Below are 26,493 nucleotides of genomic sequence, written 5' to 3'. Positions count from 1 at the left end.
TTTCTTATAGTACAGGTTTCCTGGCAACGGATTCCATGAATGTTATTTTGTCCTAAAATACTTTCATTTCATCTAAATTCCCAAAGAGCGTGTTCATGGAATATAGAATTCTGTTTTTATAGCTTTTCCTCTTGATACTTTAAACTTGTGACTGCACTGTTTCTGGTCGCCATAGTTTCTTATGAGAAGTCTTGTTCTTTTGAATACTTGGTTCCCTACACATGATTGATTTTCTCTGCTTGCTTTAAAGATTTTTTTCTGTGTTCAACATAAGCAAAAGCACCCGAGTCCCCTACTAATTTCTCAGAGTATACATGAGTCTTGCCACCCAAAAGTTTGAGAACTGTTGATTTATACAGCATCTCCTGGGAATGAAGCAGAGATCCCTCCTAACATGCACTAAGAGTGATGTCCATAGACTGCTGACTGTTTGAATCCTTCTACCACTTGCTGATGTTGACCTTGAACATTTTCTTTAATTTTGCTTTGCTTTGGTTCCTATATATATATATATATATATCCTTTACATATATATATGGAATAATGAGAATCTTTCATTTACTTATATATAAATAAATAAATATATTCCCCATATATAATAAATATATATATAGAACATACTCTAAGCATTGAAAAAAGGGGAGAATTTCTAGAAAATTAGTTTCATGGGTAATGGAAGACCTAGGAAGTAAAAATAAAATAAATAAATAAATAATGATGCATCTGATAGAATATCAAGAGTAGGAAATGCCTACCATCCTGAAGTCAGAGAGTAAAAGGGAAGATGACTTTTGTCTCCCTGGGAATGATCATAGTCCAGTTTAGAAGGGCCTGAAGCCTGAAAGGCAGAGAACGTGACAGAGAAATACCCTAGCTTCTCCTTTATGCCTGTCTTCCTATCTCATATCAATAGCTTGTCCGTGCTGAACCTAACTGGAAGCCACATGATGCAGGAATCTTGGGAATGTAGCCTGTAGGGTCATACTGTGATATTGAGCAGCACTGGGAAAAGACCTGGGAATTGATGAGCAAACAGATATTGAAAGATTAACACACTGCCTTGTAGGGAGCAGAGGGACTATATTATTCCTCACTTCTCTTAAGGGCCATGACTGACAGCTTTATAACAAATGACAGACTAACACGAGAAAGGCACAAATTATTTGTTTACTCAAAGGTTTAAGTGACATTGGAGCCTTCAGAAGAAAGACCTCAGGTATGGGTATTGTGATGCAGTAGGGTTAAGCCACTGCTTGAGATGCCCACATCGCCTGTCAGATTGCCTGGGATCAAGTTCTGGTTATACCGCTACTTATCTAGCTTCCTACCAATGCACCTGAGAAGCAATGCATGATGGGCAAAGTACTTGGGTTCGTGCCACCCACATGGGAGATCCAGATGGAATTCCTGATTTCTGACTTTGGCCTGGTCCAACCCCAGCTGTTGTGGGCATTTGGGCAATGCATAAATGGATGGAAGATATTTCTTCCTCTCTGTCTCTCCCTTTCTCTGTCACTCTGACTTTCACATACATATCTTTTACAAGAAAGAGGGGAAGAGGAAGAAAGGGAAGAAGAGCAAGAAGAAGATGAGGAATAAGAAAAGAAAGAGAGAGAGAGGAAGAGAGAGGACAAAGGGAGTGAAGTGAAGTGAAGAAGGAAGGAAGGAAAGGAGGAAGACAAGGTTCCAAAGACCCAGGGTGAACTCTCCATTCCATACCTTGCTTTGGTCTGATAAAGCCTAGACAGCCATGCTAAAAGGATGTGATCTAATAGTCATAGAATGAATAGTCAGCAAGCCTATCTGCCCAAATTCTTCTTAGCTTCTGTGTAGCATTCCTTCCTGCTGGGAATCACAGCGGACCCCCTCTGGAATGAGGGTCTTATGACCATCAAACAAGGGAGGCCAGAGAATTGTTTGACCACCGACAGCTATGGGGAAGGTTAAAAAGATACTTTTAGGTTTTATGGCTGGCTTGGGGGAAAAGGGGTTCTGGTTTCTATGACCCTCCTTGGGAAGAGGAATTCTAGTTTCTATGGCTTGCCTGGGGGAATAGGAAGCAGGACGCAGGAGGGCAAATGATGGTCAGAGATGAATGTTGCTGCTGAGGTTGTACTCACTTTGGGTATCTCTTTTGGAACCACAGCAGCCTCATGAGAATGCTGTTATGATTCAGTTGTTTAACAGTTGTAAAACACTTGGAATAATACCTAGCAGGTAGTAACAGCTATAAAAGATTGTGAAATAAAGACAGCATTACTGCCAGTGTTACATGTGCAATATCAATTTTATATTTGAAGTACCAAGACTCTGTATTGTGGACAACCTGCAAAGTTCTTAGCTTCGTTTAGCTCTCAGTGTGTCCCGGCTCTGCTGTCAAACAAAACCTCCCATGAACACATGTGTTTATATAAAATCTCAGTGGCTTCTTAAGTCATCTGTTGTGATAAATTAAGGTAGATATGTTTGATAATGTCTGAATTTGTGGTAGTTTTCATTTGGGAACAAAATAATATTTTAATATCCAGAGGCACCAAACAATTGTTTTAAGCCTTTTTTTTTTTTTTTTTTTTTTTTTTTTTACCCTGTAAGTTCACTGAATCCTACTGAGGAGGAGGATCAAGGATCAAGCTTGTTTATATTCTAGCTGGAAAGAGAAGATAAACACTCGAGATGCAGATATGGAAAATCGATTCCACACCGCACTGACTCAGGCATTAGAGCACGCTAGGCTACGTCATATGATGGTATTCAAGGACCTTGATGCTGTGGAGGAGTCAGAGCAGGGAGTGCTCAAAGACCGTCAGAGTTTTCCCTTTCATGTAGTTAGAGCACTGGCTGATTATCAAAGCCTTTAATGGGATAGAACTAATGCCATTTACCATGCTTGAAAACTCTTTTGCCTTTTCCCATTCAATTCTATGCTGCCATCACATGGCAGGGCTAAGATAGCCCAACGGTGGAGACAGTTGGGGCTGTCAGCCGCTAGGCAAGCTGGGGGTGAGAACACTTCCCTCAGGGGCTGTTGTGAGGCTTCACTGATGAATCTAGTCAAGCACATCAAACAGCAGAACTGGCCCCTGAGAAGACCGTGGAGCTCAGTGGTCCATCTGAGGGCGAGGCAGCCTAATGGAGGAACAGTCAGGATCAAACCCAGGGTGTGTCATTACACTCTGTGATCAGACTTGTGTAGTCTACTCAAGCCTCAGTTTTGGCATCTGAAAAATAGGAAGAAAAATAGTGGCCAAATCACAGGGTTATTTTGAAGCATAAATATTTAACACACCTAACACTTCTGAACATGGCCACCTGCACAGCAAGAGCTCAATAAATATAATCTATTATTATTCATTAAAAATTTCCAATCCCATCTAACTCAATGCCCCATTTAAAAATAGCAGATATTATGAAATTCACATTTATTTTCTTGCCATAAATTCATTGATAATAGAAACTAGAATACATCAATATGATGTCCATTTAGAGTATAAGGAATAAAAATAAAAGGGAAATCATGTATGATGAAATAATGTATATTTCAAGGTTTAAGTGATTAAAAAAGGTAATTTAAAAAGTTCACAGAAAATGGAATTGAAAGATGTTTATTCTTGTACAAAAATTTTTTTTGAAATCCATGCATAGAAGTTTTCCTAAAGTTCATGAAGTAGAAATTATGAAAAAACTATGCACAGTTTCCAAAATTGTTTTACACTAAAATAATCTTTCAATTCAACTTTTCCATGAATGTTTGAGGTCCCAAATGTAGTGGTATGTTTGAAACTACTCAGAATGAATAATTTTAGATTGAGAGATCAAGAAAACATTTAACTGGATACAACCATCACCTCCTTCTTATTTTTTGTCATTTAAAATTTGGCTAACTATATTCTTGACCAACAAATAGCAAGTGACATAATTTTATGCAGTGATGAATGTTTTTTGGCAATAAAGTTAGGAACAAAACAAACAACAACTTTTTCTCAATGTGCATAATAATGCCATCCCTGATCATATAGGCTATGTTAAAATTGTGCAAAAGAGAATACCACATAAGAAAGATGCTCTGGATGTGGGACAATTCAGTTCTCCTAGTCTCATTAGTAAAGGACAGTAGCAACCCCAATAATAACATAAGCCACAATTCCCAGCCCAAATTACCCAACAAGCCCCCTTGCACTTGTCCCTTCTCTCACAGAACTCACAATCCTTTAGTGTCCTTGCCAAAGGAGTCAACTAGGTGGCAGCACATACCCAGGCATTAAGCATGTAAGAGCTACAGGAACCAAAGTTCAGTAAAATTAACAAGAGCTGAAAACAGGAGGACAAAAGGACTTCAATTTTATTTGTAATGTTTTCTTTCCATCACCACAAAACAATGAAGCAAACACGACAAAAATATTAAAACAGTGCGAACGACAAACATGGAAATTTTATTTTTCATTAGTCTTAACATTTATTTTTTAAAGCCAAGTCCCCTCTAGCAACAGGAACATCTCAACAGGATGTTGTTAAACCATCAATCTGCTCTCATTTGTGGGGAGAGGAGAGAAGTTGTGGCAGCTGAGGAACCAGGATGTCTGTTAATGGGTAGTTAAGAACAATGTAAACCTTGTGTATGAAGCTATGAATGTTTAGGAAAGTATAGCAAACTGCTAGGGGAAGTCTAGGAAGATGACACAGAGCAGGTGGCATATGAATCAGCCTTGAAGATCAGGCAGGAAAAATACAGATGAGACTGGTGTTTTGGCACATCGAGTTAAGCTGCTGCTTGCAATGCAACATCCCCGGTCAGAACACCCATCTGAGTCCCAGCTGAGCCACTTCTGATCCAGCTCCCTGCTCTTGCGCCTGGGAAAGCAGCAGAAGATGGCCCCAATACCTGGTCCCCCGCCTCCCGTATGGGAGATCTGGATGGAGTTCCAAGCTCCTACCTTTGGTGTGGACAAGCCCTGGCTGTTACAGCCAGTTGGGAAGTGAACCAGTGGATGGAAGATCTCTTTCTCTCTTTCTATCTCTCCTTTCTCTGTCACTTTGCTTTAAAATCCATACATCTTAAAATAGCAACCATTAATTTTTTAAAAGGAATAATGCAGGTGAGTATTAAGAGGCAATGACAGCTGACATTATTATTGAACTTCATAGCTGATGATCTGTCACGAATATTGTTAATTCAAGTCCATCTCCTTCTTCCATTAGGATCACCCTCAGGAAATTTATTACATCAGTGCTACTCAAAGTATGGTCCTCCAGCTAATGGCCATGCCCTATGATGTGAAACAGTGGACTTTTACACCGAGAGAGCATTTAGAGATAGGTACAGCAGCTTGACAGAATAACTTTATCTACTGACCCCAACAACAAACAGTGGGGACTTTTGTATCTTTTTATTTCATTTTTATTGTATTTCTCAGAATATCAGGCTTAAGTGGACTGAAAACACAGACACACACACACACACACACACCACAGTCCTTCTCTGCCCAAACTTTGAGAAACACTGGCCCAAAAGCACTAAAACAGCTAGAAGCCTGAAAGAGGTAAATGAGGAGAGACCTGGAAGAGAAGGCTCCCAATTGTTTCCACCTGTAACAAGTGCACCTTTTTTTTTTTTTTTTTTTTTTTTTTTTTTTTTTTTTTGGACAGGCAGAGTTAGTGAGAGAGAGAGACAGAGAGAAAGGTCCTCCTTTTTCCGTTGGTTCACCCCCCAAGTGGCTGCCGATGGGAAGCGCTGATCCAAGCAAGGAGCGAGGTGCTTCCTCCTGGTCTTCCATGTGGGTGCAGGGCCCAAGGACTTGGGCCATCTTCCACTGCCTTCCCGGGCCACAGCAGAGAGCTGGACTGGAAGAGGAGCAACTGGGACAGAATCCGGCACCCCAACTGGGACTAGAACCCAGGGTGCCGGTGCCGCAGGCGGAGGATTAGCCTAGTGAGCCACGGTGCCGGCCAACCATTCATTTTTATTTAAGCTCCTCAACAACCCAGTGGGATTCATAGTATTATATTTATAAAAAAAAGGGGGGGGGTGGAGCGGCAGAAAATTCAGTAGTTGTTATGAACTTTTTCAAATGGAGCTGGGAATGAAACTGTGGTCAGAATTCTCAGGTTCTTCTAAAATCCTCATGCTAGATTAATTGTACTGTGCTCTTCTCTTTGCTTTCAATATCCATGGGTCACAACTTATATTGGGATCCATTGCTCTGGGGCTCAGGGCTCCCTTGTCACAGCACTGGTGCCAACATGACCTCAAGGAGTCAGTTCACCTGTCCTTCCTGAAACTGAGAAAAAGGGTTGGTCTTCCTACCCAGTGGATCATAGTGTGTCTCATATGTCAAGCGAAAGGTTAAGACAATATCATAAGCAAACAGGCTCCTATTTCCCATTCTATGTTATAGAATTAAAACATGAACAACAGGCTCTGTGACTTCCACTTCTGAGGAATGATTGCTATCTTTTACGTAGAATGAGACTCTTAGAATCACATTCACCCGGAAGTAAGTCTCTTTTGGTCCACATTTCCACCATGGTCAATTTTAAAAAGGTTAAGGAGCAGACCATTTCTTCTGGCAAACTCTAATACAACTGCTGAACATAGGAGAGAGTTGGACAACTGTTCTCTTTCTGAAATGTGGCTGAGCAGGCCCTGGGGATCTGCAGAACCAGGATGCAAGGCCTGCCTGGATTTCTGGGTTATGTTATGTTTTCTCACTCGTAGCTTGGACACAATAATTCTAACAGGCTAAACCAAACAATATAAGCCAAAGGTTCAGCATCATGTAAAGCACAGAATACTCAAGAAATTACTACAAATTTTAAGTTGAAGGACAGTTTTGTTGAATATTGGAAAAGGCTAGCATGATCTTCCTTGAAAACAACGAGAAAAGAGTAGTGCAACATAGCAAAGCTGCAAGATAGTATAGTCTTAAATAGCAAAATTGGTACAGAATATGCACAGAAAATTGTTTTCATGATTCCTTTTACCTTCATGTTTATTCTGTAAAAGCCTACATAGCTGCAATTGAGGGATTATACATATTTTTCAAAATAGCTTCACATTAATCTGTTGTAGGGTGCTGAGGCTTTCATAAATGCAAAAACTGCCACAAGATGCATAAAATGTCAATGCACAGATAGCTCTTCACTACCTCAACATGAACAGCTGGCCTTCCAGCCCAGGCTTTGAATCTGCCTGAAATAGAAATACAGCACATTTATTTGGCACTAGGCACAGTTCCTTCCATGCTCTCTTAAAGGCGGACAATACCATTATAGACCCTTTTAAGAGGCAGCGCTTTAACACGATTCTGAAGCTAAAATGGCCCTTATTACCCGTTTACCCTAGACAAGCGACCTCACCTGACTCAGCCTGCCTCTGAGTTAACACGAACATCCACTTTGTGACTTTTCCCAATGAGTAAACAAGGCAACGATGGGTCTGATGCATTTTATTGCAGCAGGTGTCAACAGGTGGTAGCCACAATTATTTTGATTTTGTAATGAGGAAATCAAGCACGCTAGGTGGGGGATTAGAGAAGTGGACTGGAACTCAGGTCTGATTCCCAGAGTTCTTTATCAAGTACACCTGTAAGGAAAGTCCGCTTTGGTGAGCGGGGTTGGCACGAGAATGTTCAATCCCTCCACGCCCTGCAGCGACATACACGCCTTCCCTTCCACTGGGAATATGCATGCTGTTACTCTTTTCACTCGGTAGCAACTGGTATGGAAAGTAAATCAGGGGCCGACGCCAGGGCTTAACAGGCTAATCCTCCGCCTTGAGGCACCGGCACACCGGGTTCTAGTCCCGGTTGGGGCGCCGGATTCTGACCCGGTTGCCCCTCTTCCAGGCCAGCTCTCTGCTATGGCCCGGGAAGGCAGTGGAGGATGGCCCAGGTGCTTGGGCCCTGCACCTGCATGGGAGACCAGGAGAAGCACCTGGCTCCAAGCTTCGGATCAGCGCAATGAGCCGGCTGCAGCAGCCATTGGAGGGTGAACCAACGGCAAAAAGGAAGACCTTTCTGTCTCTCTCACTATCCACTCTGCCTGTCAAAAAAAAAAAAAAAAAAAAAGAAAAGAAAAAAGAAAGTAAATCAGGGTCGCCTGCACCCTTGCTTAGTAACTTCCCGGCTTGTCCTCAGGTTTCCAGGGCACGAGCTTCGTGATTAAAGAAAAGGGGGCTCACGTGAAGCAGCCTCCACCTGCACCCACAGCTCACAAGCAGCGCCCCGCCCAGATGTTTATATTTTCCTCCTTCGGCCCCGCCCCCGGACCACGCGGGCCTCTGGACACGCCCCCAAGCTGGAGTTCCAGGGGCTGGACTCGCCGGGCGCCTGAGCCTACCCACTGGGATTCCCTCTCCAGCCAATCCCGTCTGAGCAACGGTTCTGCCCCGAACAAAGATGGCGGGCAAGGCCTCCGTGAGGGCAAACTGATCCGATCAGCCGAGCCCACGCCGGACAGCCTTAGCAGTGGAAGCGGCGCGGCCCGGAGCATGGAGGGGGGCGGCAGCGCTGGCAGCGCTGGCAGCGACAGCAGCACCAGCGGGAGTGGCGGGGCGCAGCAAAGGGAGCTGGAGCGCATGGCTGAGGTGCTGGTCACCGGGGAGCAGCTACGGTAAGGCGAGGGCAGAGCCCGTGGGCTCGCGGTGGCACTGCCAGCCCGTGCCCGCTGCAGACCCGAGCGCACGCGCGCCGGGGGCTCGTGGCTCGCGGCTCGTGCGGGGCGCCGGACGCCCGGGCGCGTGGACGGTCCGCGCTGCGCCCGCGCCGGGCTGCTGCAGTCCTGCGGACTCGCCACTTAGCGTGGGGCTGCGGAGGGGGCTGACGCGGGGCGCGGAAGGTGCGCGCGGCGCCCTAGCCCGGCTGCTGCAGTCCCACGCGGGGCAGCTTCGCGCCACGCGCCGCCCTTTGCCAGGCACCTAGGTGCTGCGGAGCCTTCGGGCTGACCGCCTGCGCCGAGTCTGCCCAGGGCGCAAGGGCGGCCGGTGCGGGGCCGCGAGCCGAACCCAGCCTCCGTGCTCCACTGCTTCGCTTCATTCCGGTTTCTCGTCTTGGTTGCTTCACCTGCGAAATGGGGCCGACCACCGCGCCTGCCTTAGGTCGAGGGCTGGGGCTCCAGTCGGAGAACAGTTCTGGAGCCCTGTTCCTGTCACCCAGTTGGCGCGTCCTGTGGGGCCGCCAGGGGGCGTGGAGGCCCCTTGTCCGGTTGCCCCGCTGCGGTGCCGACTCCCCGGCGCGCGCGTTTCGGGCACTGGGGCAGTGGAGTCCGGGGTGGCTCTGGGTCGCCAGCCTGAAGACTTGCCAGGTCTCGGCGTGCAGAACCGAGCAATACCCCTCAGATTCGCCCCATGCCACCCGCCGCCCTTTCTGGTCATTCTGCTTGGCCGTATGTTTGAGGATTTTACTTATGGTCTGGCTGGTTCCACAGCTGCCCTTCGTGTGGTCATAAATCAGTTTACCAAGAAAGGGAAAAAAAAAAAAAATCCAGATCCACAGTGCTTTAGCTAAAAAGTTGCATGCGGGCCCCTGGTCCTGCCAGAACACATACGCCCCAGTTCCTTCTAGTTCCTGGCTTGAACTTTCCCAGTCCATTTCTGGTTTCTGCTATGGCAGTGTTCCCGGACCTGAAGGAGAATCTTGCAAAGGGCCCTGCAGGATCCGTAACCACCCAGCTTGCTGCAGTAACTTTGAGGAAGTAGATATTGGAACTCAAAATTCATTGAGTTTAACGCTACAAAAAGGCAAATGGCACATTTCTATTCCTTGTTGGTTTTTTAAATGTGTGGTCAGAATGAAAGGGGATTGCGAACTTGTGTTCTTTCATCAAGAGCATTTCCTAATTTAAAAATTAAAATAAAACTTTCCTGATTTAATTTGAAATATTTTAATTAATTCTACAGGCAGAGAAACAGAGAGAAGGAAGAAGTCCCCGTCCATTGGTTCACTCCCCAGATACCTGCAGTGTCTAGGCCAGGCTGAAACCAATCCAGGCTTCCCACGTGGGTGGCAGCGACCCAGCTACTTGAGCCATCACCTGCAGGCTGCCAGGGTGTGCATTAGTGAGACGCTGGAATATAGGGGGTGGAGCTGGTACCTGAACCCAGACCTCGGATATATCTGAGATGCAGGTGTCTGAAGCACTAGGCCAAACACCTGCCCTGAAACACTTTCTTTTTAATAGTTTCTTTGCTCTTCCTTACTGTATCAACGTTTTGCAAGGCCTGCCTTGGATAGGGTTCCTTCTGTTTTATTTCCTTTACAAGTACCAAATCGTGAGGTAGCTCTCTTTGCCCAGCAAGCATGTTCTCCTTCAAGGTGCAGCTTAAATGGCCTGTCTTCAGGGTCCCCAGAACACTTGCACTCACCTCTCTGCTTGTAGCTCTCTGGACGGTGAAAGGTTTGAAGCCCTTATTGGAAAAAGCTGGAAGGCTATTTTATTCAGAAAGTAAACCTGGGATTAATTCCCGATCAGCCACAGCAGCTAAGTGTCAGCATTACGTTGTTTTGGGGAGTGGATCCCCACTATGCTCCTCACTAGAGTGGGACCTTGGGCAAGTTGTTGAATTAAGAATAGTGGGGTGGCAAGGGGCTGGCACTGTGGCATGGTAAGCTAAGCCTCTACCTACACCACTGGTATCCCATGTGGATGCCAGTTCGAGTCCCAGCTGCTCCTCTTCTGATCCAGCTCTCTGATATAATTTGAGAAAACAGTAGAAGTTGCCCAAATGCTTGGGCTCCTGCATGCTCTTCAGAGACCTGGAAGAAGCTCCTGGCTTCGGATAGGCCCAGTTCCTGCCATTGCGGCCATTTGGGGAGTGAACCAGTGGTTTGAAGACCTTTCTCTCTGTCTCGCCTGCTCTCTGTAACTCTACCAATCAAATAAATAAGTAAAATCTTAAAAAAAAAAAAAAAAGAATAGTGGTTAATAATGGAACTTACCTCATTGTGCTTTGAAGATTGGACGAGTACGGGTTAGTGCTTAGAACATATGTATGTGTAATAACCAACATATCGACAATTGCACTTGTGATTTTGGACAAGTGAATTCACTTCTCTAAAACTGTTTCCTCACCTGTAAAATGGCAGTGGAGACAAGTATTTCGCAGGGTGACTGAGAATCTGCCTCTTGGCTTCCTGGATTAGTGAGCAATCTACCAATGGTTGCCGGAATTAATCAGTAATATTGATCTCTGCACCAGCATGTGTAACTTCCAGCCAAATAGGATCTGGTAGGAAGGATTGGGGGTTGGTGAATAGCACAGGACAGACAACCAAACTGCTTGGGTTCTTATTCTGTCTCCACCACTTATTGGTTCTGTGACTTTGAGGGAATTTACTTAACCTTTCTGTATGGGATTCTGATGATGTTTCTCTTTCAGGAGTTTGAGGTTCAAACAAGATGCTACATGTACAGAGCTTAGAAAATGTTACTCATTTCATTTCACTTTGGAAAATCTTAGCCATTGACCAATTTAAAAAAGATTTACTTATTTACTTATTTGAAAGGTGGTGGAGCAACATGTAGAGGGGTAGGGAGGAAAACAGAGAGAGAAGGAGAGAGAGAGACACCAACCAACTGACCTTCCATCTGCTGGTCTACTACCCAAAATGTCAACAGTGGCCAGTGCTGGGCCAGGCCAAACCAAGAGCCCAAAGCTCCATCTGTGTTTCTCCTGTGGGACCCATTGACTTTTAAGTCAACAGTTTTTGCACTGTGACTAGAACATAGTAATTACTTAATAAATATTTGAGTGGATGGTGCATATAATTCAACGTATTTCTGTTAGTACAAAGTAATATACTGTTTAGAATTTAGAATGGAAGTAGCTGTGAGCCTGGTTTCCTTATTATTGGAGCGTGGAGAGTGTTCTGTTCTCAGCTGCCCTCTTGCTGTGCGTGTGGACACTATGACGTGTAGACCTCCTGCCTCTATTTGCAGCACACACACCCACATTTCACGTCTGCTTTCTCTTCTTTTCACATTACTTTCTGGGTCATCAATGATGCTGTGGGGCTGATAAGGAAAGAGAAACCAAGGACTGGGATTTATAATAAAAGTTTGGCTTCTAAACTCAGCCCTGTTGATTTCGTTTTCTCTTTTGCTTCTGTAGCTGTGTTCTCTTGGACAAGTCAGTTAACCTCTCCAATCCTGAGTACCCTTCTCAGCAGACTACAAATAATATTCTCATGTACAAGATCTGCTGTGTTGGATCAAATGGGAACAGCATGAGAAGGAATTTTTTTTAAAGTAAATCAATAAACAAGAATAGTGTCATTATGATTATTATAAGCTCCAGATGTGAAATTGGGGGCTGGCTCCATGATCTTGAAATTTTTATTCAGCTAGTCCCATAAGGACAAAACATTGAGTAACAGACACAAAAACTATTTGCTTTCTTTTCCAGCTTGACTGTAAGACTTTCTTCCTAATTGTCTTCATGCCTTTTTCCCTTGTCATAAAAGGTTTTACTTCCTTGCCCAATGTAGTTCTATGTTTTTGCGTCTTAAGAATGCATTTGGATAGCCTACACAGCCCTCAGAGTGGCTGTAATGAAAAAAGGCAGATAACAACAAACATTGGGCAGGATGTGGGGAAACTGGAACCCTCATACACTCCTGATGGGAATGTAAAATGGTGCAACCACTTTGGAAAACAGCCTGGCAGTTTCTCAAAGACTACACACAGAATTACCATATGACTCAGAAATACTACCCCAAGTGTGTGCTTTTATGTGGTATATGGCCACATAAATTGAATGGAAATGCTCATGGAGTGTAATAATTGGTAAAAACCAGTTAACAGCTTAAATGCCCATAAACTGATGAATGGGTAAACAAAAAGGGCTCTAACCATAGAATAAAACATTGTTCAGTAATGAAGAGGAATAAGGGATGGACACATGCTGCAGTATGGATGCTTCTTGAAAGGATTATGCAAAGGAAAAGAGGCCAGACTTAAAGGGACACATATTGTATGGTTCCATTTACATGAAATGTGCACAATAAGCAAATCTATGGAGATGGAAAGTAAATTGGTGGTTGCTGGGGTCAGGGCAAGAGGGAATGAAGGTTGACTGCTAAGAAATATGGAGTTTCTCTTTGAGGTGATGAAAATAGTCAAACTTGATTGTAGAGATAGTTGTATGACTGTAGATATACTAAATTGTATTCATTAAATGGGAGAATCGATTATTTATAATTATATAGCAAATACATAATTATATAATCATCTTATAGTATATTAAATATAAGCATATTAAATAGATTTTAAAATTTTTTATTTAAGGTAAAGAAATCTGATGCAATGCATATATACAGATTTAGGAACATAGTGATATTGCCCACCCTACCCTCCCTCCCTAACCATTCTTCCACCTTCCTCTATTATTCCCTCTTTACAGTGAAGTACTTTGTTTTTTTTTATACTCATAAGATTAACCCTACACTAAGTAAAGAGTTCAACAAATAGTAATAAGGGAAGAACACTATTCCTCATCAGTAGAGACAAGGGCTGTAAACAATCACCAAATCTGAAAATGTGAATTTCACTCCTATACATTACATTTTTTGGTAATCTTATCTGTTACATATGGTATTTGTGTTTCTGGGACTGGCTTATTTCAGTAAGTATAATGGTTTCCAGTTGCATCCCTTTTGTTGCAGAAGACAGGATTTTATTCTTTTTATAGCTGAATAGTATTTCACACTATATTTACTTATACCACAATTTATCCAGTCATCAGTTGATGAACATCTAGGTTGATTCCATATATTAGCTATTGTGAATTGAGTTGCAATAAATGTGGGGTACAGATAACTTTCATTGTTGATTTCATTTCCTTTGGGTAAATTTCTAGGAGTGAGATTGCTGGGTCATATGGTAGCTTTATTTTCTGCTTATTGAGGTATCTCCACAATGGCTGTACTAGTTTGCATTCCCACCAACAGTGGTTTAGTACCTTTTCCCTCACATTCTCACCAAGCATTTGTTGTTTGTTGATTTCTGTATGAAAGCCATTCAAACTGGGGTGAGGTGAAACCTCATTGTGGTTTTGATTTATATTTCTCTGATGGCTAGTGATCCTGAACATTTTTTTGTGTGTCTGTTGGCCATTTGAATTTTCTTTTGAAAAATGCTGTTCAAGTTCTTTGCCCATTTCCTAACTTAATTGTTTTGTTGTTGAGTTTCTTGGGCTCTTTATAAATTCTGGATGCTAATCCTTTATCAGTTGCATAGTTTGAAAATATTTTCTCTCATTCTGTCAGTTGCCTCTTCACTTTATTTCCTTTGCAGTGCAGAAGCTTCTCAGCTTGATTTAAATACATTTGTCTATTTTTGCTTTGATTTCTGGTGCTTCTGTGGTCTTTTCCAAGAAGTCTTTGACTACGCCAATGTCCTTCTCTAATAATTTGATGGTATAAGGTTATCAATTTAGATCCTAGATCTATTTTGAGTTGATTTTTGTATAAGGTGTAAGGTAGGGATCTTATTTCATAGTTCTGCATGCAGAGATCCCGTTTTCCCAGTACCGTTTGCTAAAGAGACTGTCCTTTCTCCAGGGATTGATTTTAGCTCCTTTGTCAAATATTAGTTATTGTAGATATGTGGATTGATTTCTGGAGTTTTTATTCTAGTCCATTGGTCTACTTGTCTATTGTGCCAGTACCAGGCTATGGTGATTTTAACTGCCCTGTATGTGGTATGTCTTGAAATCTTGTATTGTGATGCCTCTGGTTTTGTTAAGGTTAAGATTGCTTTAGCTATTTGGGGTCTCTTATGTTTCCATATGAATTGTAACATTGTTTTTCTAGATTTGAGGAGAATATCATTGGTATTTTGATTAGATTTGTATTAAATCTATAAATTGCTTTTAGTAGTATGAACATGTGGATGACATTAATTCTTCCAACTCACAAACATGGAAGATTTTTCCATTTTTTGGTGTCTTCTATTTCTTTTGTTAATGTTTTGTAATTTTCATCATGGTGATCTTTGACATACTTGGTTATATTTATTCCAAGGTATTTAATTTTTTTGTAGCTATTCTGATTGGGATTGATCTTAGAAGTTCTTTCTCAGCCATGGCATTGGTTTGTGTATACATGGCATTGGTCTGTGTTATGTGTTAATTTTATATCCTTCCATTTTTTAATGAGTTTTATGAGTCTCTGGTTCCTTTATGTATTGATTCATGTGATTTGCAAATAGGGATAATTTTCTGTCTGGTTGATCTGCCCATTGCTGATAGTGGGGTGTTGAAATCTCTCATTGCTATTGTATCAGAGTCTATGTCTTTTTTAAGATCTATTAATCTTTCTTTTAAATAGGCACCCTGTCATATGTTTATTATAATCACATCTTCCTGTTGAATTGATCTCTTAATCATTACATACACCAGTTTTTGTGTTAAAGTCTATTTTGTCTGATATTAGGTTGCTCATACCTGCTCTTCTTTGGTTTCTGTTAGTATGGAATATCTTTTTCTGGTCCGTATGGAAAAAGATACTCAGTCTGCAGGTGTCTTTGTTGGTGAGATGTATTTCTTATAGGCAGCAAATAGATGGGTCTTGTTTTTTAATCAATTCAGCCAATCTGTGTCTTTTTTAAAAATTTATTTATTTGCATACATTTCCTAAGTATGACTTTAGGAACATAGTAATTCTTCCCACCATACCTGCCCTCCCACCCACACTCCTACTCCTCTTCCTCTTCCCTCTCCTGTTCCCAGTCTTGTTTTTTTTACTAAGATCTATTTTCATTTAACTTTATACACAGAAGATTATTCTATTTAAAGAGTTCAAAACTTTGTATGAGGAAGAAAAAGAAAAAGTCATAAAAAACAAAACAGAAAAATACTAAAAACAAAAATATAAAAAAAGAACAAAAACTGTTCCTCAACAGTCCAGACAAGGGCTCTTCGAAGTCATTGCATCTTGATGGTAATTTTGCTTTTTTTTTTTTTTTAAAGAAACTTAATTATCTTTAAAGAGGAACCCAAGAATGATACATCTTTTGCAAGTACTTAGACCTAACTATAATTTATGTGACATAGGATATCCTCCTCTTAATACACTAAAATGAAGTAATTCTTTGAGAACAAATTTTACTATTAAGTCTCATAATATTAGTCTTTGAGGACAGAGGTCCTGTGTGGGAAGTTAGTGCACAGGGACTCTTGTTGTTAATTTAACAATTAATACTCTGGGGCCGGCACCGTGGCTCACTTGGTTAATCCTCCGCCTGTGGTGCCAGCATCCCATGTGGGTGCCGGGTTCTAGTCCCGGTTGCTTCTCTTCCAGTCCAGCTCTCTGCTGTGGTCTGGGAAGGCAGTGGAGGATGGCCCAAGTGCTTGGGCCCCTACACCTGCATGGGAGACCAGGAAGAAGCACCTGGCTCCTGGCTTTGGATTGGTGCAGCGCCAGCTGTGGCGGCCATTTGGGAAGTGAACCAATGGAAGTAAGACCTTTCTCTCTCTGTCTCTTTCTCTCTCTCTCTCACTGTTTATAACTCTGTCAAAAAAAAAAAAATTAACACTTATGTATGACGTCAGTGATAACCCAAGGCTCTTGACAAGAGCTGCCTAGGCTGTGGAAACCTTTTGGATCCACAAACTCCTTCAGTATTTTGACAAGGCCATAGGCAAAGTGGAAGCTCTCTCCTCCCTTCAGAGGAAAGTGCATCCTTCTTTGGCCGCTTCTTTTCACTGCAGTCTCACCCACAGAGGTTCTCCATGTAGAACATTTTTCTGCCACAGTGTTTGGCTTTCCATGCCTGAAATGCTCCCCTGGGCTTCTCAGCCAAACCAGAATGCTTTAAGGGTTGATTCTGAGGTCAGAGTGCTACTTAAGGCGATTGACATTCTATGAGTCTGCTGTCTGGACTGCTTCCCACATTTGAGCATTTACTCCTTTTTAATTCTATTATTACTAAACACTTAGTCTTATGTATATGATCACTTTAACACTTGAGCCTACCTATATGATCACTTTAATACTTAACCCTATCCGTGTGATCTCTATAACACTTAGAATTTTTGCCACCTAGCCTAAGAGGTTTTGGGGTCCCATGGCAAGTTTTTAAGTTGTACCCTTAGAAGTAAGACCATAGGAATGTATGCAGAACTATACTGCTTTACAGCTACAAACGTCATACATTTCGCAATTCAGTCTGTATCTTCTAACTGGAGAGCTGAGGTCATTTACATTCAAGGTTACCATTGATAAGTAACAAGTTGGCCTTGCCAATTTTCCATAAATATTCCCGTTGTTTCCTTTGGATTTCCTTTGAACTTTTACTGGGAGATTTTCTGCCATTACATTCTTTGATAGTAGTGACTATCTTTCTGTGTTGCTATGTGTAGCTCATCCTTAAAAATCATGTGTAAGGTTGGACAAGTGGTGACAGATTCTTTCAATTTCTGTTTGTCATGGCAGGTCTTTATTTCTCCTTCATTAGTAAATGAATGCTTAACATGGTACAGTATTCTGAATTGACAGTTGATGTCTTAAGACTTAGACTACGTCTCTCCATTCTCTCCTAACCTGTAAGGTTTCTGATGAGAAATCAGCTGTGATTCTAATTGGAGAACCTTGGAAGGTTATCTGGCATTTCTTTCATGCACATTGTAGTCAAACTTTCAATAGTAAGACATAAGAAAAGATTCTAAAATTCTATTCGGATTTCTGTGTGCCTTGTGTACTTGGATGTCCCTTTCTTTCTCCAAACTAGTGAAGTGTTGTTTTTTTTTTTTTTTTTAATTGAACCATTTATTACATTAACTGTTGGAATTGTTGTCATACACAAAGTACAAGACTTAACATTTGGGGCCAGCACTGTGGCGCAGTGGGTTAATGCCCTGGCCTGAAGTGCCGGCATCCCGGCATTCCATATGGGCACTTGTTTGAGACCTGGCTGATCCACTTCCTGTCCAGCTCTCTGCTATGGCCTAGGAAAGCAGTAGAAGATGGCCCAAGTCCTTGGGCCCCTGCACCCACGTGGGAGACTCAGAAGAGGCTCCTAGCTCCTGGTTTCAGATCGGCGCAGCTCCAGCCGTGCCATTTGGGGAGTGAACCATCGGATGGAAGACCTCTCTCTCTCTCTCTCCCTCTCTCTCTCTCTCTCTTTGTCTCTTTGTCTCTGTCTCTCCTCTCTCTGTGTAACTCTGACTTTCAAATAAATAATCTTAAACAAAGGCCCACTCTTTCCAATATTCAAAAGGTTCCAATGATAAATTTTCATGTTGTAATATCTTCAGGGTCAAAATGATGATATCGAGTGCTTTCAAACTCTAAGATCTCACACAAAAGATAACAGTGTTTTAATTTTCTTGTAGGTAACACCTCAGATTGAACCTATGATATTGTGATGGTTAATTTCACGTGTTGATTTGGTGAGGCCACAGGACCCAGATAATTTGCTCAAGCACCAGTCTAGATGTTACTTTGAAAGTGTTTTTCAGTTGACTGAGTAAAGCAGATGACCCTCCATGAGGGGAGTGGGCCTTGCCTGGTCAGGTGAAGCCCTTTGGAGAAAAGGCTTAGGTCCTCCAAGGAAGGATTTTTGCTTCCACAAAGTTCAAGTTGAGCAACATCAGCTCTTTCCTGGATCTCCAACCTGCCCAACTACCCTGCAGATTTAAGAATTGACAGCCCTCATAATAACATGTTAATATTTTGGCAAGATAGAATCATCACTTTTTCTACTATTACACTGGGTCTTCCTTACCACATTGTTTTGAAAACTTAATTTCAACTTTACTTATTCTGAATTTGTAACCCTTTCAATGAGAAGTTAAATTGCAGTTCACTATTTGGCCATCTTTGAGTATGGGGGTGGGAGGGGGAAGAAAACTAAGATTATAAGAAGGATTGCTTAAGAGAGAAAATGTTTTAAGCATTTCAGTTAGGCTCATCTACCTAGACTAACTATGTTAATTACAATGATCTCATGTGCTCACTAAAGCTGATTCCCCAAAAGCAATTTACTACACAATGAGTTTTAGCCAAGTTGTAGAAAATTGCCTTTCTTTAAATTGTTTGATGTGTTTGCCTTTTTACTGTAACAGATGCCGTTCCAGACTTTTACAAGCTTGCTACTACTTTTGCATAAAAAGTGTTCAATGAATATCGAGTTGCTTTACTTAATATGCTTTGTAAATATTAATTTGGTATGCAGGCAAAGGAAAACATCAGCTGGTTCACCAAATGTGAGATATGGAATTTAAAGCTCACAAAATAGTGAAAGGAGAAGTAATTTATTTTATTAAAATTTAAAGAACTTGAAAGTTGGAGTCAAGAGTTTCTTAGGGGATGGCTCCTACTGGTGACTTTTAAGCTGGAAGTTTAGCTCTTCTAGACACTGTACAGTAAGGAGTACTAGGAACGCTATGCACAGAACCTGCTATGGAAATCTAAGTATCCAAAATGGGGGGAATGTAAGTTTATTTTTTTTGAACAGTATCTTGGAGTCAGCAAATCATTAACTTCAGATTTTTTAAAAAAGGTACATGTTGGAGGGTGGCTTAGGAAATGGAGAATCGCTGTATTTGGAGTTTCTGAACAGGAGCCTGTTCAGAGTGTAGAGTGGAGTGTTTAATTGCTGTTGAATCAGAGGTTTCTCTAACATGCAGACCCTTTGCCAGGAAATTTCTTTATGGCTCCACAAGTTGGAACGGAGGTGGAAAATACCATCCTCACACATACAAGGCCCTCAGTAATGGCTCCTTTCTTTTCTTTTTTTTTTTTTTTGAGATTTATTTATTTATTTATTTTGAAGGTAAGAATTACAGAGGGAGAGATCTTCCATCTGCTGGTGGCTCACTCCTCTGATGGCTGTAACAAAATCAGGAGCCAGGAACTTCATCCTGGTCTCCCATGTGGGTTGTAGGGGCCCAAACATTTGGGTCATCTTCTGTTGCTTTTCTCAGGTCATCAGCAGATAGCTGGATCAGAAGTGGGGCAGCTGGGACATGAACCTGTGCCCATATGGGATGTTGGTATCTCACAATGCCAGCCCCTGAAGACTCCTTTCTTACTTGAATGGAGAGCATGCAATGTACTTTGTACTTACAAAATTGTTGTACAAATGGAAGATGTCTAATTAGTGCTCAGCAAATGCTTGTGGAATTGTTTGGGACCCTTATAAAGTTGTTCCTACATAGACCTTTTTGGAAATAGCTTGAGTGTTGCTTATGAATAATATCTTTGTTATTACTTTTCTAAAAGATCAATGCTGATGTTAAGGGATGGCTTCCATTAGCTTTGGGAAAATAACTTCCCCAAACCTCAAAAGAAGAGCATGCAAGGTAAAGAAGATGGCACTCCTCTCATTATTTGAAGTGCTCACTGGGATCAGGAGCCCATTTCCACTTGGTAGCTGGGGGCTCTTAAATGGTGTGTTGACGTGGGTTTAGGGATTAGGAAAAAACAAAGGAAGCAACAGTTAGTTCCCCTCTCTGTAATAGTCACAGTTTTCTCAATATCTGCCCTGGAGAGATAGGTACCTGATCTGGGATCCTTGCTCCAATGTTTATCAGCCTTAATTAAGCTTGGAATTGTGTCAGTGCCTATTCAGAAGGATATTGGATACCTGGGGACACAGTGGTGACAGAGAGGGAAGTGGGTTTAGTTAGTGGGACAGACAGCGTGCTTGCAAGCAGCTGTACCCTGTTGGTGATGCCAGCAGAACAACTTGAGCTATTCTCATCAGGGCTGGCTGGACTGGTTCCATCCTTTGAAGTGTTCACACAGAACACTGAGTTTTTATGTTTACGTGGATAAACACTTTCTCTATCTGCTAAAATGTCTTTAAGGTTGGATAGGGGAGGTAAGATGAAGTAAGAACGCATACCCTAGAGAGGGACAAGATATCCTTTCATAGCCCCTGTTTTCAGATGACAGCTGATACCAGGGTGTGGCCAGAGGGGACAATTGCCTAGGCCTCCAGCCTGGGGAAGCTCATGGCAGCAGCTGCAGAGGATGCCAGTAGCCGTTAGTATTAGCTGGGAAGTCTTATTTTCTTATTTCAGAGAGAGACAATTCAGTCTGGACCTCCCACATGAGTGACAGGGCCCCAACTAATTGAGCCATCATCTGCAGCCTCTTGGTTGCACTTTAGCAGGAAACTGGCATTGGAAGCAAAGCTGGGACTTGAACTTAGGTACTGACATGGGATGCAGGCATCCAGCTATGTCTTAACTCCTGTGTCTAATGCCCACCCCAAGGAGAAATGGTTGAGAGAAGAAGAAAGGGTCTTAGAGAAAAGTCACAAGGCAGAAGTTGGGAAAGGTTGGGAGACATTGGCATACATTTTGGGATTCATTGTTTTTAATATAATTTTCCCTGTACATTTTCTCACCATGACGATGGCCTGTCTTGCTCTTTCACTCCTAACCCCCACTATCCTGTAAATCATTGGAAAACATGCCCCAGTTCTTCAAGATTTGTTCAGAAATAGAAGTAAAATGGAAATCTTAGCCTATGCACAAAGTAACAAATGGTTCAAGTTCAAGTTACAAGGAATTATTTTTGTATTACTTAAGTTTTGATATTTTTCCAGGAAACACTTTGACCCAGAAAGAGATCTAGTCAAAGCTGTATAAAAATTATTTCTCTATAAAGACCTACTTAAGGAATAATTAAAATACAGTTTTTCTGGGAAAGTTGCAAAATGTTCTTTTAGATAACTCATTTGAGGAAAAGTGTTTCTGAATAGATTTTGTCAATCCCCCTCCTACCCTATAAATCGCAAATTGAGACTACCTTTGATTATCAAGCAGCATTTTTATCGGCCATTGTTAATAAGACGTAAGTCTATACCACAGTGCACTACAGGATGGACATCACAGTAGTAGCTTTGGCAGTGACATTTTACTGCATCTACTATAAACATACCTAATAGGAATAAATGCATATGAAAGTGGTTTCAGGTAAGACTACATAAGTTTAGTCTTCTTTTTCAAAATGGGTGGCATGTGTAGAAATGCAGCAGACCTTTTGTATGCAGTTAATAACAAGAAACTATGATATCAAAAGCATGGTTTTTCTTTTGCTTTTGTTGACTACAAAGGAGAAGCTCCAGTGAAACCCACTGAGAAACATCCACGAAATCTAAGAAGCTGGGCTTGGAGCCAGCACATTTGTCTACATGTTTGACATTTGCTGACTTTGCACAAATGAGGGCTGTAAGCCAAGAATAACCGAGTCTGATTACCACAGGCTTCATTATAATTTACAATCATGTCTTTTACATGAAGGTGTATTACATAGGGCGAGAAATTCCATAGAAACCACTATTTCAATGCACCGAGCTTTGTTGGGCCTGTGTTTATCATGGGACAGAACGAGTTGATTATTTTCATACTTCATTAATCAAAAGGAATCTCTCCAACTGTCTCTGCATCAGCTGTATTTTGGGTGTCTGTGTTGCTGCTGGGTAATTTCTTTTCCTAAAGGGAGACATAGAGAAGAAGAGGAGTGGATTTGGCTATTTGTCAGCAGTTCTGAAAAGTGTTTATTCAGGAAGGAGTTTGAAATCTGTGAGGTCTGGGGCCCACTAGGGGGACATGTTTAGTTCTTGCATGGTATCCCTCTCCCATCTGTGTTCTAAGATTTCCAAGTTGACACTAAATTGCCTGAGAGTGCATGGGGGCAGAGTGTGTTCGCATGTAGGTCTCCTCCTAGGTTCTTGAGATTCAGAAATCTTCCTGCCACGTATAACTCGCCTACCCTACCTGTGCTCCTTGGTTGAGTCTCCAATCTCTGCCAGAGAACACTTCTAGTGGCCAGAACCCTATCCCATCATCTTGAGCTTCTAAATATATGGATCATGGGAGCAGGTGGCCCTCACCACAGCAGTCATGCTTAGGGAACCCAACATACACTTGGAGGAATCATCGCAGTCTCTATGGGCGGTTTGTATGAAAGGAAATTCCATGATCACATGTATGCTAACAGTTCTCAAAAAAACATGTGCCTATAATAACATTGAAATTTTTTTTACTTTGTAATCTAACATGCTACTACTATTAGACCATAGTAACAGTTAATCAAGGTGTCTGGAGGGTCCTGGGAATCTGGCCTTTAGAGATTATAGTACAGTGTGTAACAAAGAAACACTTGTTTAAAACTACACTAGTGCCATTCAGACTTTTGTTCAAAGGTTAAAGTTGAGAAATGCACTTACAACTGCTTCCATTAGAATATAGACATTTATACAGTCTAGGTTGAACATCACTAATCTGACAGTATGAAATACAAAGTGCTCCAGAATTCAAAACTTTGTGGAACCACCATGATGCTACAAGTGGAAAATACCATGCCTGATCTCACGTAAGAGGCCACAGTCAAAATGCAGGCACACTAAAAATAATTGTATAAAATTAGCTTAAGGCTAGGTGTATAAGAAATATGATTTCCTGTTTATACCTGGACTCCATCCTCAAGACATCTCATACGAAGATATTCCACCCTTCAAGTAGATATGAAATCCAAAATTCTTCTGGTTCCAAGCACTTCAGATAAGGAACACTCACCCTATATGATGCAACATGCCTTTGAGAATTCATTCTTATCTGTGTGACCTGAAAAGCCTTCCATGGTTGAAGGTTGTCAAAATGAAGTGTGTTTTTCAAAGGACAGATGTTTGTTTTCCAAGAGCCACCTTGGAAGAGGGTCAAGGTGATTCTAGGCCTGTTTCCTGTTTTCCTTAAGACTTATAGGAATGAGAGGTCTAAACAAAAGATGAAACTTTCTGAAAGAGAACTATGGCATGGCCAAAATTCTTATTCTGATGACTTAAACACATGGGTGCTTAGGACGTGCATTGTGGCTCAGTGTGTTAAACTTGAATTTGGGACCCCCACATCTTGTATCTCAGTGCTGGTTCAAGTCCTGGCTACTACAGACTTCTACTCCAGCTTCCTGATAATGTGCCCTGGAGGCAGCCCTGGTGGCAGCCCTGGTGGCTCAGGTACTTGAGCCCCTGCCACCTCATGGGAGACCTGGATAGAGTTCTGGCTCTTGACCTCTCCCTGGCCCAACCCTTGCTTCTGTAGGCATTTGGGGAGTGAACCAATGGGTTGAAGATCTCTCTTTGTCTTTCCCTCTCTCTTTGTCATTCTATCTTTCAAGTAAATCAGTTTTTTTTTTTTTTGTATATGTGCTGCCGAAGCAAGCACCCAAGTAAATAAATAAATCTTTAAAAGATTTATGGGTGCTCCCTTCCAATATCTTAGAGATGCCCATCACAGTGTCTACAGCTCTGTGCACTTTTGTGTGGTGAGGTCAGTGAAGGGAAATACCACAGCGTCTTATGGTGTAGATTAATGGATGGCTTTACTGGTTGCTCATAAATACAAAGGGTAAACAAGAAGGGACACTTGACCTATCATCTCCTTATTCTGCAAAGGACTGAGCATGCGCCTGAAGCTGCCTGACAGAACATGTTTTTGTTCTCTTGGGCGGGGGGGGATCCTATCGCTCTGTGACTTCACCGTCCTAGAGTACACACATGAGAAAGCTAAATGGCCTTATCTCTGAGGGACAAATATTGTAAACTCTGACACTGTAAAGGCTCAGCTGGGAAAGACCTGGTGCACTATGGGAAGCTGGGTTTGGTTGCAGCCCCTGTTGCTGGGGAAAGGCCAGACTCAGTCCCAGCTGGTTCCCTGCCTGGCAAATGGAGCTAAGCCTATGAAATCATACCCAGAATTCCCATGTGTCCCTCTATTGTATTCAGGTCTGTGCCCTGTCTCAGGTGTGATGTAGAACCTTACTCTTTTACTTTTTTTTTTTTTTTAGATTTTTAAAAAATTTATTTGAAAAACAGAGTTATATATATAGAGAGAGACAGAGACACACAGTTTTTCCATCGGCTGGTTCACTCTCTAATTGACCAAAATGGCTGGGCCAGGCTGAAGCCAGGAACCAAGAGCTTCTTCTGGGTCTCCCAGTTGGTGCAGGGGCCCAAGAACTTGGGCCATTTTCAGCTGCTTTCCAAAGCGCATTATCAGGAAGCTGGATAGGAAGTGGAGTAGCTGGGTCTCGAACCGGATGGGATGCTAGTGTTGCAGGTGGAGGCTTAACCTGCTGTGCTACAATGCCAGCCCCACCTTATTTGTTCTTACCTACAGAACATCTCTGCTTAAAATCCAAGAAGAGGCATTCATTATTTTGATGCTGCAGGTTCACTTTGACTTACTCTGACTTTTTGATAAAAGGACTTTGGGCTTTATTTTATGTGAGGGTGTTTAAGTTAAAGTTTAGACTAACCTCTGACTCTTTTAATTGCTTAACTCTGAACTTCCATTAATTTTCCTAGTGCCAAGAGAGATGGATAAATTATCCAGTGGTAGCAGATTCTAAGTTATGTTGCTATGCTCCTTATTGCAATATTCATTGGCTTGGTGTTAATGTGCTTTTAGTGTTTGCCCTCTCAATAAATAATAAGAATAATATAATGATAACTACTGTTTATTGAACCTATACTATGTGCTAAGTAGTATAATAAGCACTTTATGTGAATCATAAATAATTTACTCCTTGAGTAGGTATCATTAGTCTCATTTTGGAATTGTGGATGGAAAGGTTTAGAGAAATTAAGAAACTTGCCCACGGTTGCAGGGTAAGACAGTGAGAGCTTGGATTATAACTCTGTAGTTGTCCTTCAAAATCCAAGTTCTTTGAAGGCTGAGTATTTAGCTGGGCTCATTCCTAAGCCAGTGGAGCATGAAGGTCAGAGAGAGAGAATTCCCCAGCTACTGTGGACATGGAGCCTGGACCTTTGAAATTTGACTTCTCTCTGAATATTTGTGTTGAGCAGAAATTAAACTTAATAGACATAATAATGTCAACTACATATGTGAAAATGATGAACAACAGCACTGACACATTTAAAAGCTATAAAAACTCTAGTTGGTTGTGTGAATGTTTATTTATACTACTGGGAATGCCTGATTGCCAGGCAACATACTGATGAGTACAAATAGAGTGAATGCGGTAGATTAACTGTTGGGTGTTTTACTTGAAGATACCATTATGGATTTTGATTTAAAATATTAGAAGTTATGATTTTAAGTCTGTTTGGCCATGGTTTGGGCTTTTCTGGGACATGAAATTCTAGGAAAATACATATTATCAGATTGAGTGTTTTACACATAAAATATTATGGAATAGTTAAATAGAATCATGCAAGAAATCTCATGCAAGAAATAGTGGAAAGTGGTCACAATATTATTTGGTACATTGTAGATTAAGAGTTTTTTGAGATATTGCTCTTAATTCTCTTGTAACATGAAAGCTGTTGTGGACAAATATAAATAACTGGGCATTGCTATATTCCAGTAAAACTTGATTTTCAAAATTGGGCTCTAGACTAGATATATTTTTTCTATCCTTAACATACGTGAATGATATTTTTTCTTTTTAAAAATTTATTTGTTTATTTGAAAGTCAGTCACAAAGAGAGATGGAGAGACAGAGAAAGTTTCCATCTGCTGGTTTA

General features: G+C 41.6%; 1 protein-coding gene across 1 annotated transcript in view; it reads left to right on the top strand.

Annotated features, from left to right (window-relative positions):
* The first annotated feature begins 8,401 nt into the window (after positions 1–8,401).
* Positions 8,402–26,493, top strand: part of DEPTOR (DEP domain containing MTOR interacting protein) — a 163,427-nt gene continuing 145,335 nt past the window's right edge. Inside the window, exon 1 of the mRNA XM_062188056.1 lies at positions 8,402–8,607. Coding sequence (XP_062044040.1) covers positions 8,486–8,607 — 122 coding nt within the window. The 5' untranslated portion in view covers positions 8,402–8,485. The remainder of the gene's footprint in view (positions 8,608–26,493) is intronic.

The sequence above is a fragment of the Lepus europaeus genome, chromosome 4 (assembly GCF_033115175.1).
Source record: "Lepus europaeus isolate LE1 chromosome 4, mLepTim1.pri, whole genome shotgun sequence".
NCBI lineage: Eukaryota > Metazoa > Chordata > Mammalia > Lagomorpha > Leporidae > Lepus > Lepus europaeus.
This window is presented reverse-complemented; position numbering and strand designations above follow the sequence as displayed.